The 15,932-nt window shown below is 56.7% G+C and overlaps 1 protein-coding gene across 1 annotated transcript in view; it reads right to left on the reverse strand.

The window, feature by feature from the left end:
- B3GAT1 (beta-1,3-glucuronyltransferase 1) overlaps window positions 1-15,932 on the reverse strand; it is a 28,597-nt gene that overhangs the window by 6,242 nt on the left and 6,423 nt on the right. Inside the window, exons 2-3 of the mRNA XM_046638014.1 lie at window positions 1,626-1,719; window positions 1,314-1,460 (exon numbers count right to left, since the gene is read on the reverse strand). Of these exons, the coding sequence (XP_046493970.1) occupies window positions 1,314-1,460; window positions 1,626-1,629 (151 nt within the window). The 5' untranslated portion in view covers window positions 1,630-1,719. The remainder of the gene's footprint in view (window positions 1-1,313; window positions 1,461-1,625; window positions 1,720-15,932) is intronic.

Genomic DNA, 15,932 nt, shown 5'->3' on the forward strand with positions numbered 1-15,932 from the left:
CTGACAGGTGGCCCTGCACCCTGAGAAAGTCCCCCACGCATTAGGCCTTGGCCTTCTCGCTGGCTGCAGGGACCTGGCGACCCTGACTCCATCTGCCCACAGCTTTCATTCAGTTCCTCTTGGTCTGCTCTGGGGAGACAGAATGCTAATTCCGCATCCTCAGGCAGTGTCATCAGTGCTTAGAAAACAGCCTGACGTCCCTGACCCCAGAGCTCTGCCGAGAATGGAGTCCACACGATGTTATGTCCCTTATGGTTGTCTTAACCCCTCTGGATGTAGTTGTAGGATAACAACTCTAAAATGATAAGTGCCAAAGAAGAGATGCTGGAGTTGGGAGGAGAGGATAAATGTCAGGAAGAGAGGCTCCAGGTGCCCAGCACTGGGCAGTGGGAATTTAGCCATCTTCAGCTCAGTCCTTCCTCCCAGAAGCTTCAGGAACAGCAGGGCTGAGCAGGACCCGATGTGTAACTGTGCAGCAACCGGCTTCAGACTGTGATTTTTGGCTCCTGCCTGCATCCAAATCACTTGGGGTTACAGGCTCCATGTGCATTCCCAGACCCTACCTGGGACCCATCATCTCTCTCTGGGAGGGGCCGGAGGCCTTCATGTGTTGCCATGCTCCCATCAGACCTTATGCATGCTTCAGTGGGAGAATCCCTGCCCTAGAGAACTGAGTCTATGCGTGCACTGAGTGGGGAGGGGAGAAGAGCGTGAGACTAAGGACTAAGGAATTAGGGGGCAGGCCAGATGCGGGCCATGCAGAAGGATTTGGGGTGTAGGGAGCCCCAGTGTGGGAGGGAAAGGTAACCTGGTGGAGGGAAAACTCTGGACTCGGAGCCAGGAGGAGCCAGTTCTAACTCCAGCTCTTCCCCTGGGACTTTCCCTCTGAGAAGGAGCTCATTAAGTCCTGGGACTTTTCCTCTGCACAGGCCTGATCTCACAGAGTAGGACTAGATCCAGGCTGCCCAATTAGGAAGAGGAGCGTGTAATAATACTCTCCCTGAAAGGTTTTAAAACACAGTACAGGCCAAGAATCTTATCCATCCATCCTTCCTGCTCAGCGCAGAATGCTCCAGTCCTTGCACATCCTGGAACTGGATGCAGAGTTGTGCATGTGTGTGTGTGGCAGCATTCATCATTCCCAAAGGGGCCAAGACCCCCAAAATGATAAGCTCATTGGCCTGGATCATTCACTCCTCCCAGCTGCCTGGTAAATGAAAATAAGAACTCCATCAGAATGGCCATGGTCATTCTTATTACTGAAGCTGGGCTGGGAGACGGGACCGGGGCTGGGGCCAGGGGCAGGGGCTCACCCTTATGCGTGGCCAGCAGAGGTGCGATGGTGCTCTGGTGCCACACTGTGACGAGCAGCGTCCAGGGCAGTACGATGAGAACGATCGCAAGGATGTCCCGTCTTTTCGGCATCTCCAAGGCTGGCTGGACCCACAGCTCCTCGTTACCTGAGCGGTGGCAAGGTCAGGAGAGGGGCGGCCCCAAGGGCGGCAGCAGCAGACAGTGGCGAGCACAGGGGAGAAAAGAACAGGAATGGGCTGGGCAGCCCGGGCACGGGGACGGCAGAGAAGCCGAATGTTGGCTAGCAGGCCTTACCAGCACTCACAACCCACCCATTGCGGAAGCAGGTTTGCGGAGTCCAGCTCAACCAGAGTCTGAGAGGGGTGGCTGTCCGGGGCACGGTCAGGAGCCCTGCGAGGTGGACACCTGCAAGAGAGAGCAGAAGAGGATGGCCAGAGACCTGGGCCGGGGACGGACGCCCAGAAGGGCCAGGCCCAGCTCCAGGACACAAGCAGCAGGGTTTTCACAGTAGGGCCCAGACCACCATCTCCCTGCAGACGGCCTCTGCCTGCCGCCTGGGCGAAGTGAGGCTCTATCTCCCCAGGCCTGGGGCACGGTGCTGCCTGCTCACGAGAATCAGCAGGGTGCACAGGTTAAGGACACAGACTTCAGACACACCTGCCCTGGTTTCAGTCCCAACTCTGCCACCTTTGCCAAGTTATGGCAGCTCTCTGTACCTCAGTTTTCTCATCTATGCAATGGGGTAACATCAGTACCTACTTCACAAGGTCGTTCTGAGAATTAAATGAGTTAATGCCCACAAGCCCATAGGATGGCGCCAGATATATAGACAGCGGGGGCTCAAGACAGCTCAAGAGAGTACTCTGTGCTCCTGTGATGTCCACATGTTCGTGCCCTGATACTTTTTTCACAGCCTGGATAAAGGGGTCAGCGAATGCTCTGAAAACCAAGAAGAGATGTTTTGGGGACAGGCCCTGGGAGGTGCCCTCCCTTTGTCGGCATCAGTAGGAAACTCTAGTGAAGCACCTACTGTGCATAGGGCAGAGCGTTGGGCACTGGAGCTGAGTATCAGCAGGAAGGAGAGGTGGTCCTGGTGGGGCTGCCACACCCTGGGGAAACAGTACTCAAAGTGGCAGCAGCAGGCGCCCTAGGAGAGGTACCCCCTGTGTGAGGAGGGGAGCCTGCTCAAATTTCCTGTCAGTTCTGCAGAGGGTCTGCCGGTGGCATTGTCCTCTGGGCCTTGTTCTCTCATGTGACAAAGGAGAGCAGGCATAGAGACCTCATGAACACCACGGAAATGGTCACATCCTGCTCTCTGCCTTCCTCTTCACTCCTGTGCTGAGCACTGTGCAAGACGCAGGTGGGGTCTGTGAGGGAGGACGGCAGGGAGCAGAGCCTTGGGCAGCCGCTGGTGGGTCCTGGTGTGCCTACCACCCATGCCCAGCACCGTACAGTGATGTGCCTCAGGGCCAGCTGCCTGCCCAGCCCAGGTGGCGTGTGCCCTGCAGCTCTGCAGATTTGAAAGCCGTGGCTTAGGGGGAGCTTTGGAGACTGTGTTCTGCTCTTCTTGTCTGGCCCTATGTCCAAATAGCTCTGATGCCCTGGGGAGGAATCAAGCATTGTATTCCAGTAAAGAGCACTGTTTTCCTGGGGGGGCGGCCAGCAAGCCCCTGTCTGCCTCCTACTACCAAAGGCCCACTCTGCCTCCACAGTCTCCTCGTAGGCAGATGGTAGACAGGCTGCCCCTCATTCCTCAGGGAAGTGGAAAGCCCACCAGGGTTACAGGTTACAGGCAGAGACAAACAGTGGGGCACAGAACAAGGAGAATAATCCTGGGGCACATGCTGTGTCTCCTACAAACTCCTCTTCCACAGCCCCAGCAGGTGACAGAGCCTAGTGTCCCACCCCAGGATGCCTGTCCGGGTCTCATGTGCTGAGTATGATGAAGCAGAGTAAGCTCCTGCCACACCCCAGCCCCAGCCCCCGCCCACGCTGTGGGGCCACCGACAGGGCCACAGATGGCTGAGCTGGGGCCTTGGTTTGGCTGGGCAACCTCAGGCCACACCTGATGCAGGACTGGGGAGCTTCTCAAAGGCCTGGCTGGGAGATTGCCTCTGGTTCTCAGTGACTCCCAAAGAGCTTTGCCAAATGTCCTTCACATTGGGGAGGGTTCTAAGCTCAGGATGGAGAGGGCAGTGGCAAGGTCAGCTGCGTGCCACATGGCGCACACACACCCAGACTCTCCTGGGCACCTTCTTGCCTTTACAACTGTCACTTCTGGGCAGGCTCCTCACCTGAGCCCACACCTCTGGCCCCACTCAGCCTCTCACTTGTCTGCTTGGGCTGCCATTAGTAATAACACTGTTAGGCGGCACTGGTGGTGTTAAAAGACAGCAGCCCACACTTCCGTTCGGCATCACAGCACCCCGGCGGGAGGTGGGAGTCAGCGGGGCCAGCCCCTGAATCAGTTGGGACGTGGTGGGGCCAGACACCAATCCAGACCCTTTGGCTCGGGCTGCCATCAGGAGCAGGGAAGGGGCATGCCCCAGAGCCCCCAGACCTGGTCAGGCACAGGACGAGCATATGGACACACACAGGCCCTGGCCCAGAGCCGCTTCAGAGCCACCCTCCTCCATGAAAGCCACCTCCACAGCGGGGTCCCAGCACCTCCCTGGACGCAGGAGCAGGAAGGGGGCAGGAGAGGAAAGTGGGGAGATGGAGACAAGGGTGCAAGGGGGCCATGGAGAGACAACTCTGATCCCATACAGTCTGTTTGGTCAAAACATCTATGAAAGCAAGGGGAAGGGAGGATGAGGGAGGAGAGCTCTAAAAATAAACTTCGCAATAAACCCAGTTGTGCATTAATTACTCTGGAAGCCATTACAGCTTGAAAACCCCATAACTTTAATGGAAGCTATTATAAGCATAGTAGCAAAATCGTGAGGCTAATTACCAAGCGGTTATTAAGCAGAACAGGGAGAGCCCCCAGACTTGGAGGAAGCCAGCTGGCCCGCAGGTGGCAGACTTGTGGGAAGTGGGGCTTGGGCTGTGTTGGGGCTGAGGCTGTGCCCAGCCCACCTCCAGAAGATCTGAGGCCAAGTCTGAGATGGGGCTGCAAGGATGAGCACCTCGCCACCGCCTGCCGCTTCTGCCTGGGAGGAGCAGCAGCTTGCCTGTGGTCCAAGGCTTGGCCCTGCAGGCTGCATCTGCCTTAGACCCCAGAATTGCTTTGGGCCCAAAATGTGGAGGCTTGGCCACACCCAGAAGCCAGGAGATAGCAGGGGGCAAGGGCAGGGAGAATGGGATGTTTGAGGAAGGGTCACGTGGAGGCACAAGAGGTGGCTGACAGGAGACTGTGCAGGCATGAATAAGTGTGGGGGCCCAGGGTCCACTGTGGTCATGACTCCTCATCAGACACTTGTAACTCATGTCTGTGACCAGCCTCAACTGTCATTTATCCCTCGGCAAGTGCAGACATGAGGACACCCTTCTGCCCCCCTGGGTGCTGTCAGGAGCCTCCACTGGACATAGACAAAGGCTACAGTGTGGGTAGAGTGTGTGAGGCTGCCTGGGGGATGGCCATTTGGTGACCGGAGCAGAGCGCTGAGAGGCAGCGGCAGGGAGGCAGTGGCCTGGACAGTGCTCTGGCCGGCTCTCCATTGGGTGATGGGATCCCACTGCTTGTCCTCCTTGATCTCTGTCCTCCTCTTCAAAATATGAAGGCTGGATTGGGAGAGTTCTAAAGAATTTTCAGTTCTGCCGTTTTAGCAACTTGAGGTTAAGACAAGTAGGGCTCTGTGAGGATGAAGCAATGTCTTACGTGAGAAAAGCAGGGGTCTGGTGGGCATTCAAGGCCGAACCTCACAGCTTTCCATGAAATTGGTCATGATTTAAAGTCCAATAAGCCATGGACATTGGCCATGTATGGGAAGATCTATTTATAAGAATTTGTCTATGGATTTTAGGGTGTCATGAACTATGCATGAGAACTAGGGAGTGTTTGGGACCTAGATGGGAGGGATCCGATGTGCCCAAGGCTGGGGCCAGGCCAGCCAGGCGGGACAGCCCAGGAGAGGCTGGGCCTGAGGAGGCAGGGCTGGGTGTGAGGTCGGCTTCAAGGATGGCTGATTCCAAACCTACAGAGAGGCTTTCTTCTGAGCCTGCAGGTGTTCACACAGAAACCTCATCAGTGCCCCTAGTCCCTGAAGAGGAGGCTTATGAATTCCATTTGATAAATATTAATTCAGCATCTGTAGTGGACAGGTGCTGTGTTAGAGTCCGTGGGCAGCACAGCCAGGAGAGAGGGAGCAGGGGCTTCCTTCCAGCATCTCCCAGCCCGGAGATCTCAGCTCACTCTGAGGCCTCCATCACATCACTCATCAGTGAAGTGTGATCAGTACTGATGTTGCAGAGATGGTGTCTGTGTGTGTGTGTGTCTGTGTGTGCGTATGTGTGATGGGAGTCGGTTGCAAACAAGCTCAGAAACCATCCAAGCCACTCATCTCTAGAGGAGATAAAAGCCATGTTGCCCGGTAAGGCTGGGAACAGTAGTTAGTTGATTAGTCAAAGAAGTACGTTCACATGAAGAATCTCTCAAAACGATGCCTACATGCCCCACACATTTCAATTTGAGAAAGTAACTTTCAAAGAGCCAGGAGTTCAATCGACGATGTTCCCCACTACTGTGCAATATGTAGTCACCGTCCCCGAGTCCCAACCATGCAGCACTGGCCAGCTGGCAGCACTTCCACCTTTTTGATGCAGGCTGAGGCTTCTTCTTGGGGGACATCATCCATGCCCAGACATCATCTATGCCGCGATGCACCGCCTGTGACCTCCAGTGTTGAGTTATTTAAGATGACCTGAGACCTGAAGGACACTGGTGACTAGTCCGAGTGTAGTGTCCTGCAGAATTTTTATGGCTTTTCCCACCAATCTTCACCTAATTTGGAGAACTTTTTTCAGACTCACCTTATGGAGTCTTTTGAAAACATTCAACTTAATTTTCATAGAAACAAGACATTTACTTCTTTCTAGATTGTATTTCATGCTTTATATGATACTCTGGGATGATGATAATAAGCATGACTGTTGTAAACAGGCTGAGAACAAACATTACAGACTCAACAGGATGCAGCTCAGCTGGTGTGAGGGCATGGCCACCAGAGGGGACCCTGGCCTTGGGCTTGCTCAGCATCCGACAGCACGCTTTCCAGAGGCAATGAAGAACATCGGTCAATGTGCTGAGTCTATCAAGGAGAAGCTGGTTAAGAGAGCTTCTGGTGTAACTGTGGAGGAAAGAAGCCATCCGTCCTCTGTCCCTGGGAGGCTGAGTGGCCCTGGGGCTGACTGAGGCAGACTCTGAAGCCTTCTCTTGCAAGAGCACAGCCAGCTCTAGCAGCTGGACCAGGAGAAGGTGGGGTGGGTGGGGCGGCCTGGGGGCCAGGGCAGCTGGAGGAGGCACCTGCTCTCTGGGCTCCGGAGCAGGGATGTGGCAGCAGAAGGCAGGAGGAGGGAAAATGTTAAAAGAAGTTAGCAGGAAGGATGCTGGTCAAGCCTCCAGCTTTACCCTCCGGCTCCAGACAGTCCCCTGGGGAAGGGAGGCACAGACTTTGTCCCAGAAATCCCCCCAGGAGCTCCTAATGGGATCAAGGGATTAGTACTGATGCCGCTGCTGCTGCTCCGGAGAAGCCCAGTGCCAGAGCTAATCAGCCCCTGGTCCAGTCAATCCATACTTCATTAACCAGCCCCAGGCCTCCTGCCAGCCCTGGACCCCCACCTGGTTTCGCTCCAGCCACCAACTCCTGCTGAAGGACACAGGCATCAGCCTCTCTCCACTCATGGCCCCTGGAATACTCCGGGGGCTCCAGGGAGCCCTCTGCCCAGGCCTCCTGCCCCTCTTCCTCCAGCTCTGCCCCATCATCTGGAGTGCAGGGGAGGGGGGGCGTCCCATGCTCACTCCACTCAGAAGTGAGTGAGGCATTTGAGGGTCGCTGGCCAGCAGCATTCGTTTTCTCATACAGCTCAGCCTTCTGTCTGCACAGCAGCCATGTGAGGCAGGCAGGGAGATTTCACCCCCGTTTTACACATGAGGAACCCAAGGCTTTGCAGGCTGCATGATCGGCCCAGGGTACTGGCGTTAGCCGCCACCAGGGCCGCTGGCGCTCAGGCCTTGGACTCTGCGTGGTGCGCCCCCACGCCCACGCTGCCTCCCACCCTGCTTCGGCTCTCCCAGCCCACCCCTCAGGCCCAGCCCAGGGCACTTCTGCCCCAGGGACAGAGCTCCCTGAGCTTGCCAGGGCCACCCCTGCCCTGCCCGCCCTGTGGTCAGCCGAGTGTCCCAGGAAGGGGCTCCCCACCCTGTTTTCCTGGTGCTCGCTGAGGAGAGAGGGGTCCAGGCAGCGGAGGAGGTCTGCGTTCTGCCTCCGGGCCCACCACTGCTGGCTCTCACTCCTGGGTACTTCTGATAGGACAGGCGGTGCAGACGGTGCGTGGATTCGCACCATCTTGCTCCCTTCTGACCAGGAAAACCAAGCCAAGTGTTGGGCAGCAGGAAGCGCTGTTCAGTTCAGATGGCCCAAAGCACATCCTCACACTCTGGTTTCCTTCCAGCCCAAGAGTGTCAGAAAATACAGCGCACTGTTTTTGTTTTAGGTAGTTCCTTTGTTTTTCTTTCTGGTTTTTCAGAAATAGCTTTTGGATTAGATTTGGGTTCTGATTCAGTAAAAAATGAAAATTGGGGTTTGGCCTCGTGTGGTGCTCTGCAAGTGAAAATCCATGCTGGTCCACCGCAGGAACGTGAACACAGGCGTTGGCCCAGCCAGTTTTCCTGAAGTCCCCTCAATGCTGCCGCTCCTGGTCTTCAGGCAGAAGGGTGTCCACTCACCCATAGCCTCCACGAGGGAGGCCCTCAGAGCAAAAGCCCAGTGCTCCCTTTGTGGGGAGCTCACATTGCTGCTCTCGGTTGGGGTCTGCGCAGGCTGGGGCCGGAGCACACAGATGACCCACGGCTTGGCTCCTCAAGAGTGGGGACACCGGGAGGGTGCAGCAGCCAGGGAGACAGCTGGTTGGAGGATACAGACCTGACGGAGAAGTGTGGACAGATGAACAATGGTCAGCCAGGCCCGTGGAGCACCCCCATGAAGAGCCACCAGGTGGCAGTCATGAAGGGTGACCCCGCAGGACTGCGTGGGGGCAATGCTGGGTTGCTGGGTCGGGGAAGGCATTCAGCAGAAAGGTGCTGATTGCTGACAGGACAGTGGAGAGTCCCAGTGAGCCAGACGGAGAGCAGCACGCAGCCCCTGGGTCCTTGCCTGCGTGACGGGGGAAGGCAGGGAGGGTCATGTCTGGCTTTGGAACTTTCGGGACTAGGGAGCAGCCCTGCAAAGACGCCTGCAGCCCAGCTCCCAACTTTGGCTCAGGCTGGGGGCGAGGAAGGGCGTGGCCTTCCCCACCTCCACTGCCCTTCTTCCTGGCTGTCTTTCCATCCTTGCCCGGGCCCATCCTGGCAGCCATGCCAGCCTTTTGAAAAGAATGTCATTGCTCCCAAGACAAGTGTGTTAGTTTTCTACTCCCAACAATCACACACTTAGCAGCTTAAAATGATACACATCTTCAGTTCCTCAGTTCCTGTGGGTCAGGAGCCCAGGCACGGCTGAGCAGCATCATGCTCAGGCTCGCAGGCTGCACAGCACTGGCTGGGCTGCGCTCTCCTCTGGAGGGCTGACTGGGAAGGACCTGCCTCCAAGCTCAGGGTGTTGGCAGAGTCCACTGCCTCTCTGTCGTAGGACTGAGCGCTGTGCCTCCTGCTGGCTCCTGGCTGGGGGCTGCCCTCAGCTCCTAGAGGCTGCTTACAGTTCCTCAACACATGGGTTTCTCCAACACAACCACTTACTCCCTCAAGCCAGCAAGGAGGGAGTCTAGAGCCAGGCTGCTAACAAGATGGAGGCCGGGACAACAGAATGTAACCGTGGGAGGGAACATTGTCTGCCACCTTCTGCTGATTAGAGGGTAGTCACAGGTGCCGCCCACACCAAAGAGGAGGAGGTCACACAAAGGCATGAACAGCAGGAGTCACAGACACCTTGGAGTCTGTCCACCACAGCAAGGAGGCCAGGTCACATCATGCCCCTCAGCTCCCATGTGATCCCATAGCCCCTGAGGGTGGGGCAGCATCTAACCACAGTCACAGCCTTCCGTTACCTCCCTCCCATCTTCCTTTGCTCTCCTCTGCCCGGAGGAGTGGCACATGGAAGGACAGTGCAGTAGTGGAGAGAGGCTGGGCCCTGGAGTCAGGCAGCCTGCACATCATACCACAGGCTCTCCTCTGCTCTGTGACTCGGGCAAGGTAATGTCTCTGGGTTTCGGTTTCCCATCTGTAAAATGGGAATAAAAATGGTGCTTTCCCTGCTAAGGTTGTTAGGGTGATTAGAAAAAAATCAACATAAACTCTCTGGCACATGGTTGGTACCAATAAACAGAAGCTGCTGTAATTGTCAACATTGCAGCCCTGGAGAGGGCCTGGAAGGGGCCTGCTCGGCCTTGCTTCCCTCCAAGTCCCTCCAGCGGAACTTCTGGCTGCTGGAAGGCAGGATGGAAGCCCCAGACCCTGAAAGCCCCATATTGCCGCCGAAAGAAGAGGTAATGAGGAGCAGCAGCTGAGACGGTCAGAAGGGACACCTCTCCATCTCAAAGGCTAATGGCAGCCTTACACAGAGCGAGCCCTTTGATTTCTCTTTGCTCAGTGTCTCCATCTCCAGGGTGGAGCTGTCAGGCCTCTTTTATTGTCTGGCATATTCCACTGTGGTCGTAAATTCAACATGACTAAGACCCAACCATCGTCTTTCTTCCTAGAGCGGCTCCCCATCCAGGCTCCTTCTTTATGTTGTCCGTCTTGGCAGCCGACGTGGAATCCCAGGGCTGTCCTCAATCCTTCCTCCTCTCTGCATCGGTGCCTTTGGCCTGGCCGGCGCCCAGGCCTTGGGCTGCATCCCTCCAATACTGGTCCAGGTCCCATCTGTGCCTCCATGGCCTCCCATTGTGATCTCTCTTCAGAGTCCACCCCACTGCCTGACCCAACTTACTGACTTGCTCATGCTCAAAATTTCATGTATCTCCCCAACTGCAGCTTACTGAGCCTGGCATTCAAGGCTCTTTGCCATATGGCCCCCACCATACAGCTCTAACCACATCCTCTCCTGTTTCATACCCACCTCTGCCCAAGACAGGCTCTGACCTCTGCAGCCCAGCCCAGAGCCTTCTCCTCTCACTGAAGTGCCTATGAGAGCTCTGGAAGCAGGCAGACCTGTGTGGTCCCTTCAGATGGTAATTCTCTATTCCCACTCAGAGCCAGGGTCTGGGCCAGCCCCAGGGGAAGAGGGCTCAATGTCGAGTAAGATGCCTAAAGAACACGCCAGGCCTGGCCCTTGCAAGCTGGCTTCTCTTCATTCCCTTCCAGCTGCAACCTTGCTTCCTCCCCTTGGCCTCTGAGCCCTGCTCTCCTCTTTGCCAGACCTCTGCCATCACCCAGTGTGAGAGAGTGTGTGTGTACCTGGGCCTGCTGGCTGAGGCTCAGTTTGGGCATTGTGCCCTTTGCTCCTCTTGCTCATCACTCTCTTGATGCTGTCTGATTTGGCAAGATGTCAGCCTGGCTAAAGCGACTGAGGCACCCTGCTCCCCATCCTCCTGGACGTGGAGTTTGTAATTTCACTCAAAAGAATGGCTGGGGCTGAGGCTTCCATTCTGACAACTCATGGAGGCTGTCTCAGCAACTACAGAGCCCCCTCCTGAGTGATTTCACAGGGCCACGCATGCACGTGTGTTCATGACCAGAACCCCGTCTGAACGAGTGCATGTGTGTTCATGGGCATATGTATGGCATGCCCTTGGCTGGGCCCTGGCAGAGAATCCCGTGACTGGGTCTCTGTTCAAATGACGATTATCTCATGTGCTCTTGGCATCCAACAGCCTTGGATCCTAAAACACAGATGGGGTGAGGTGAAGAGGCCAATTCCTTTCTCTGGCTGCTGGGGGTGGGGATCAGCCACCCCTACAAACTACTGATGACACAGTGGCTCACACTCAGTAGTGATTTGTGGCTTCCCAAATGATTTCACATTAGTTATCTCACTACACTCTTGTAATTCCAAAGCCTATTCTTGTTTTACAGGTGAAGAAACTGAGGCACAAGGGGGTTGAGTGTGCCCACTGTGCAATCATACAGTGGCCTGGCCACACCCCTGCCTGAGGCCTGCTCCCTACTTCCCTGGGGAGCGGTGGACCCAGCAGGGGCCCGGGCAGTGCAGCCAGTACAGCTCTCCTGGCCTGCACTCACTGCTGGCTCCCTCCCAGGGGAACTCTCCTGCCTCCATGCTGGTCCTCCTCCTGGCCTGTGCCTGGTGTGGGCGTCTGTCCTGAAGTGGCCCTGTTCATCACAGTGGGTATGACCACAGACTTTATCCAAACTAGGGCGGCTGAGAGTGCGCTGGGGTGATAAAGCCAGACCTGGGAGTCAGGGCATCAGCAATGGGCACGATCTGAGATGACCCTGGGTGCAGTCGGTGGCCCCAACAGACCCTTAGAGCCCACGGCCACCCGGTGGGCCAAGTGCAGATGGGGAACTTCTCCCCTCGGCCCATTCCCAGGTTTGGTCTTCACTCCTGCATGAAAGCTGTGCTGCCAACCTCTGTGAGCAAACTAAGGATGGCTCCTGGGCCCTGCCCCACAGCTCTGGGAGCAAGGGGTCCTCGCTCACTGCCCCACCTCGCCTCCCCCTTCGAGACAGGCTGAGCAGAACCAGGGGTGCATTTCATCCTAGCGCAGGGCCTGCCCGATTCCACATATATTACAGCCAATCACTCTTTCCCAACCTCTCCCACTCTGCGCCTGCCTGCTGCAAATACTCAGTGCCATGTGAGATGCCGGCAGCTCAAGACAGCGTGGGTGGAGCTGCCCCTCACATGGTGCACATCCATGGGGTCGGGCCACCACAAGCACCTGCCTGAGCTGAGGGAGGGGGCAGGAGTGGATGGCTTGGAAGATTCTGATACAAAATGAACAGCAAGGGCTGGGGGCCACACAACCACATCAACAGCCACTAGAGAAACAGGAGGTCGAGAGCCATGCGATAGGTGGGCAGCCCTCCTCTTCTGCCAGGCTGCCCAGACGAGCAGTGGGGGTGGCACATTCCCTGACAAGGCTGAGGTTAGAGAACAGTCCAGAACCCAGAAAGACTGGTACCCTAGCATCCTGGGCTCTGGGAGCTGAGCTGAGAGGAGTGCATTCCTGTCTCCTCGACTCTCATCTACAGAGGAGGTCCAGAGAGGCTAAGACAGGCCTAAGGCTGCACAGCCCAGGGTAGGTGCCCAGTGTTGGTTGCAACGAGGGTCTGCAGTGTGGAGCCAGACACAACTCATGGAGATTGCTTTGGTACCCATGGGACCCTGGCAGGCCAGCAAGCAGGGCATGTGGTCTTGGCAAGGCCTGGGGACAGGGACCAAGCAGGCCAGGTAACCTGGCGGGCCTGGCCCTGGGACCAGGGGTCCATGGGCAAGGCTGGGGTTTGGAAGCCCTGGAGGGTGGGCATGAGCAGCCAGTACCAGTCTGTCCCTACACTGCTGTCCTCCCACCCTTGTGTTGTCCAGGCTGCTCTCTGCCTCGGTTTCCTTTGGTGCTGATGTCCATGTGGTTGTGGATGAGGGGGCTGACTAGGGGAGACTGTCCTGAGCTCTGCATGGTCTCCTCTTGAAGCCTTCCGCAGCGTGCCCCTCCCCAGGCCTGAGCATTCACTGTGACCATGCAGCAAATGTCCAGCCCTGTGACCTGCTGGGCACTTGCTGGTTTCCAGGTTTGCCCTCAGACCCCAGGCCATGGGCTCCTCTAGGGCACCAGGCCCTACTCACCTCGATCCCACCACAGGGCCCAGGCCCTACACAAAGCAGAAGCTGCACCAATATCTCAGACTCAGTTTCCCCATCTGCAACACTTACCAGGCTATTTTTGGGATCAAATGAGGGAATCCATGGAAAACATCTAGCTTGGGGCCTGGCACACAGTGAACACTAAAAATGCCCGAAAATATAAAATATAATAGTAACTGTAACAGCAGCAACCACCTTGTTTTAAAATTCAGGTGAATCCAAGTGCCAGCAAGAGAAGGGAACAAGCAAGAGGGCGCCTGGCTGCTTCCTGGGGGCCAGCTCTGAACAGCCTCTGGGGCAGTTCTTCTGGCAGACTCCTCCCTCCCAAGGATGCGGCTGTGCTGAGCTGGGCTCTGTGGAAAGCAGGCATGCTGGCATGTGGCAGTGTGATAAACGGGGGTGTGTGCACGTTCCTGGAGTGCCAGCAGCTTGCCACACGCAGGGCAGCCGTCCCCCTAAACCCTGGAACTCTGGCCCAGCTCTCCCTGCCCTGCTCTGCTCTCCAGGCTGAGCTGGCTCCCTTCCTCCAATCACGTCCACAGCTTCCCCAGCGCAGCCTCACACAGCCAGGCGGCACTGCTTCTGTTGTCCCTCTTTTACAGATTTGGACACCAAGCTGGGAACAGAAAGGCCTTGCGACAGGCAGACAGCTGGGCCTGTCCTGATGCTGGACGCCTCCCTGGGCTGCCTCCCCTTGGCCCTATTAGTCCTGTGTCCCTGCCCAGGCCCCAGACACGCACTCAGGGCAGGACTGGGGACTGTGGAAGGTCAGGCGTGCCCTCTCCTTCTCTTCTTCAGCCTCCAGACCTGTCAGAGAACAGAGACTCTCCTCTCCAGCAGTCTTGGGGCTGAGCCCTGGCCATCGGCAGGGGTCTAGGCCATGTGCCCCTGGGCCCCATCATTTCCGGCCCTTTCTCTCTGGAAGCAGGCCGGGTTCTTGGAAAGTTCCACTCTCACCACCTCCCACCTCAGAGGCTCCCCCACCTCCTCTGTTCCTCCTGCCCTATCCCTTAGCCCCTCCCCTGTGGTGTCCTTGAACCCTATTGCCTGGGTGAGAAATGATTAACAAAGGTGTTGCAGGGGGTGGGTGGGGACCTCAGTCTAAGAAGGCCCCTGAGCCTGGGGTGGGCAGCCTGTGCTCCCCACAAGAGCAAGCAGGCAGGGATGTGATGAATTGAGGGTCCCTAAGTCTTGGTCCCCCAGATGGCGGATCACGCTGACAAGATCTGTACGGTTTACGGGCCGTGTGTACAGTTAGCGACAGGGCGCCCGCCCCGAAGAGGAGCCTGCACAAGCGAAGGCACATGCCGGGGCACGCTTGCCACATACACAGGGGCTCCAGGCCATCCAGGGCTCCTGCCCCAGGGAAGGGCTCTGGATAAGGGGCAGCGTCCTCTCCAGGGACCAGGAGGCGGCAGGGCAGGGAGGGGACAGGGTGCAGGCAGCCCTCACTGGCCTGTCCCTCTGCCTGCAGTGCTTGTCCCTCACCGTCCCTCCACCTGCTGAGCTGCTGCTCAGCCTTTGAGGCCGAGGCCGGGCCCACTCATCCTCGACTGGCACACGGGGCTGGTCCCTGAGGACACGTGCTCGGTGCTGGACGGTGACGGAGCAATCAGAGGCCCAAACCAGACACTCTCCTCAAATTCGATGGGCTCCTTCCCTCTGTTCTCCTGTGACACCTGGTACGGAGGTCGACTTGAAGCAGGGATGTACCTGCTGGGCCCTCCACTAAGGCAGCCCCTGCAAGGGAGGGATGAGCGGGGAGAAGCACCATTACTGAGCACTTTTTTCTCCATGGCCTGGCATCAAAGAACCTGCCAACTAGGTGACTGGAAAAGCAAAATGTGGCACATGCCTGCAACAGGACACTATTCAGCCAGAGAAAGGAAGGACATCCTGACACAGGCTACAGCACGATGAGCCTCGAGGACACGATGGTAGTGAACTGAGCCAGTCACAAAAGGACAACCATTGTGTGACTCCCCCTCAATAAGGAGGCACCTGAGGTGACCCAACTCAAAGACACAGGAAATAGAATGATGGTTACCTGGGGCTGGGGGGATGGGCTGGGGAGTTGTTTAATGAATACAGTTTCCAATTTGCAACACGAAAAAGTTCTGGAGATGGATGGTGGCACGATATGAATGTACTTAATACCACTGAAAACTTAAAAATGGTTAAGATGGTAAATTGTGTTTTTTTACTACAGTGAAAAAAGAACCTATCATCCACAACGTCTGGCTGGATCGATCTGTCAACAATGACACAACCCTTAGGGCTGGACCTGGGGCTGGGGGGTCAGAGGGCTTCCCTTGCAACAGGGCTGGGTGGGCACCTGTGTGTGGCCTCAGGTGGGGCTGCTGGGTGCACCTTTCTGCTCGTTGTCATGTGAGCGTGTCACCATGAGAAAACAGACACAGGGCACGTCTTGGGGAAGCACCCCGCCTCCCCGAGGTTCCAGACATGCCTCTTGGAGTGAGCAGGATGTGGCCGGATGAGTGTGGACACACACACGACAACACATATGCTTGCACACACACAGGCATGCACACACAGGGCAGCCTGCTGTGTCTCCCAGTCCTGGGACCTGGGGAGGGGTGGGCAGTGAGAGCAGGTGGGACACTTGTTCCGAGAGAGCGAGCAAGAAAGAGAAAGAGAGAGAGAGAGAGAGAGAGAGAGAGAGAGAGAGAGAGAGAGAGA

This window comes from Equus quagga, chromosome 14 (genome assembly GCF_021613505.1).
Source record: "Equus quagga isolate Etosha38 chromosome 14, UCLA_HA_Equagga_1.0, whole genome shotgun sequence".
Classification (NCBI taxonomy): Eukaryota; Metazoa; Chordata; class Mammalia; order Perissodactyla; family Equidae; genus Equus; species Equus quagga.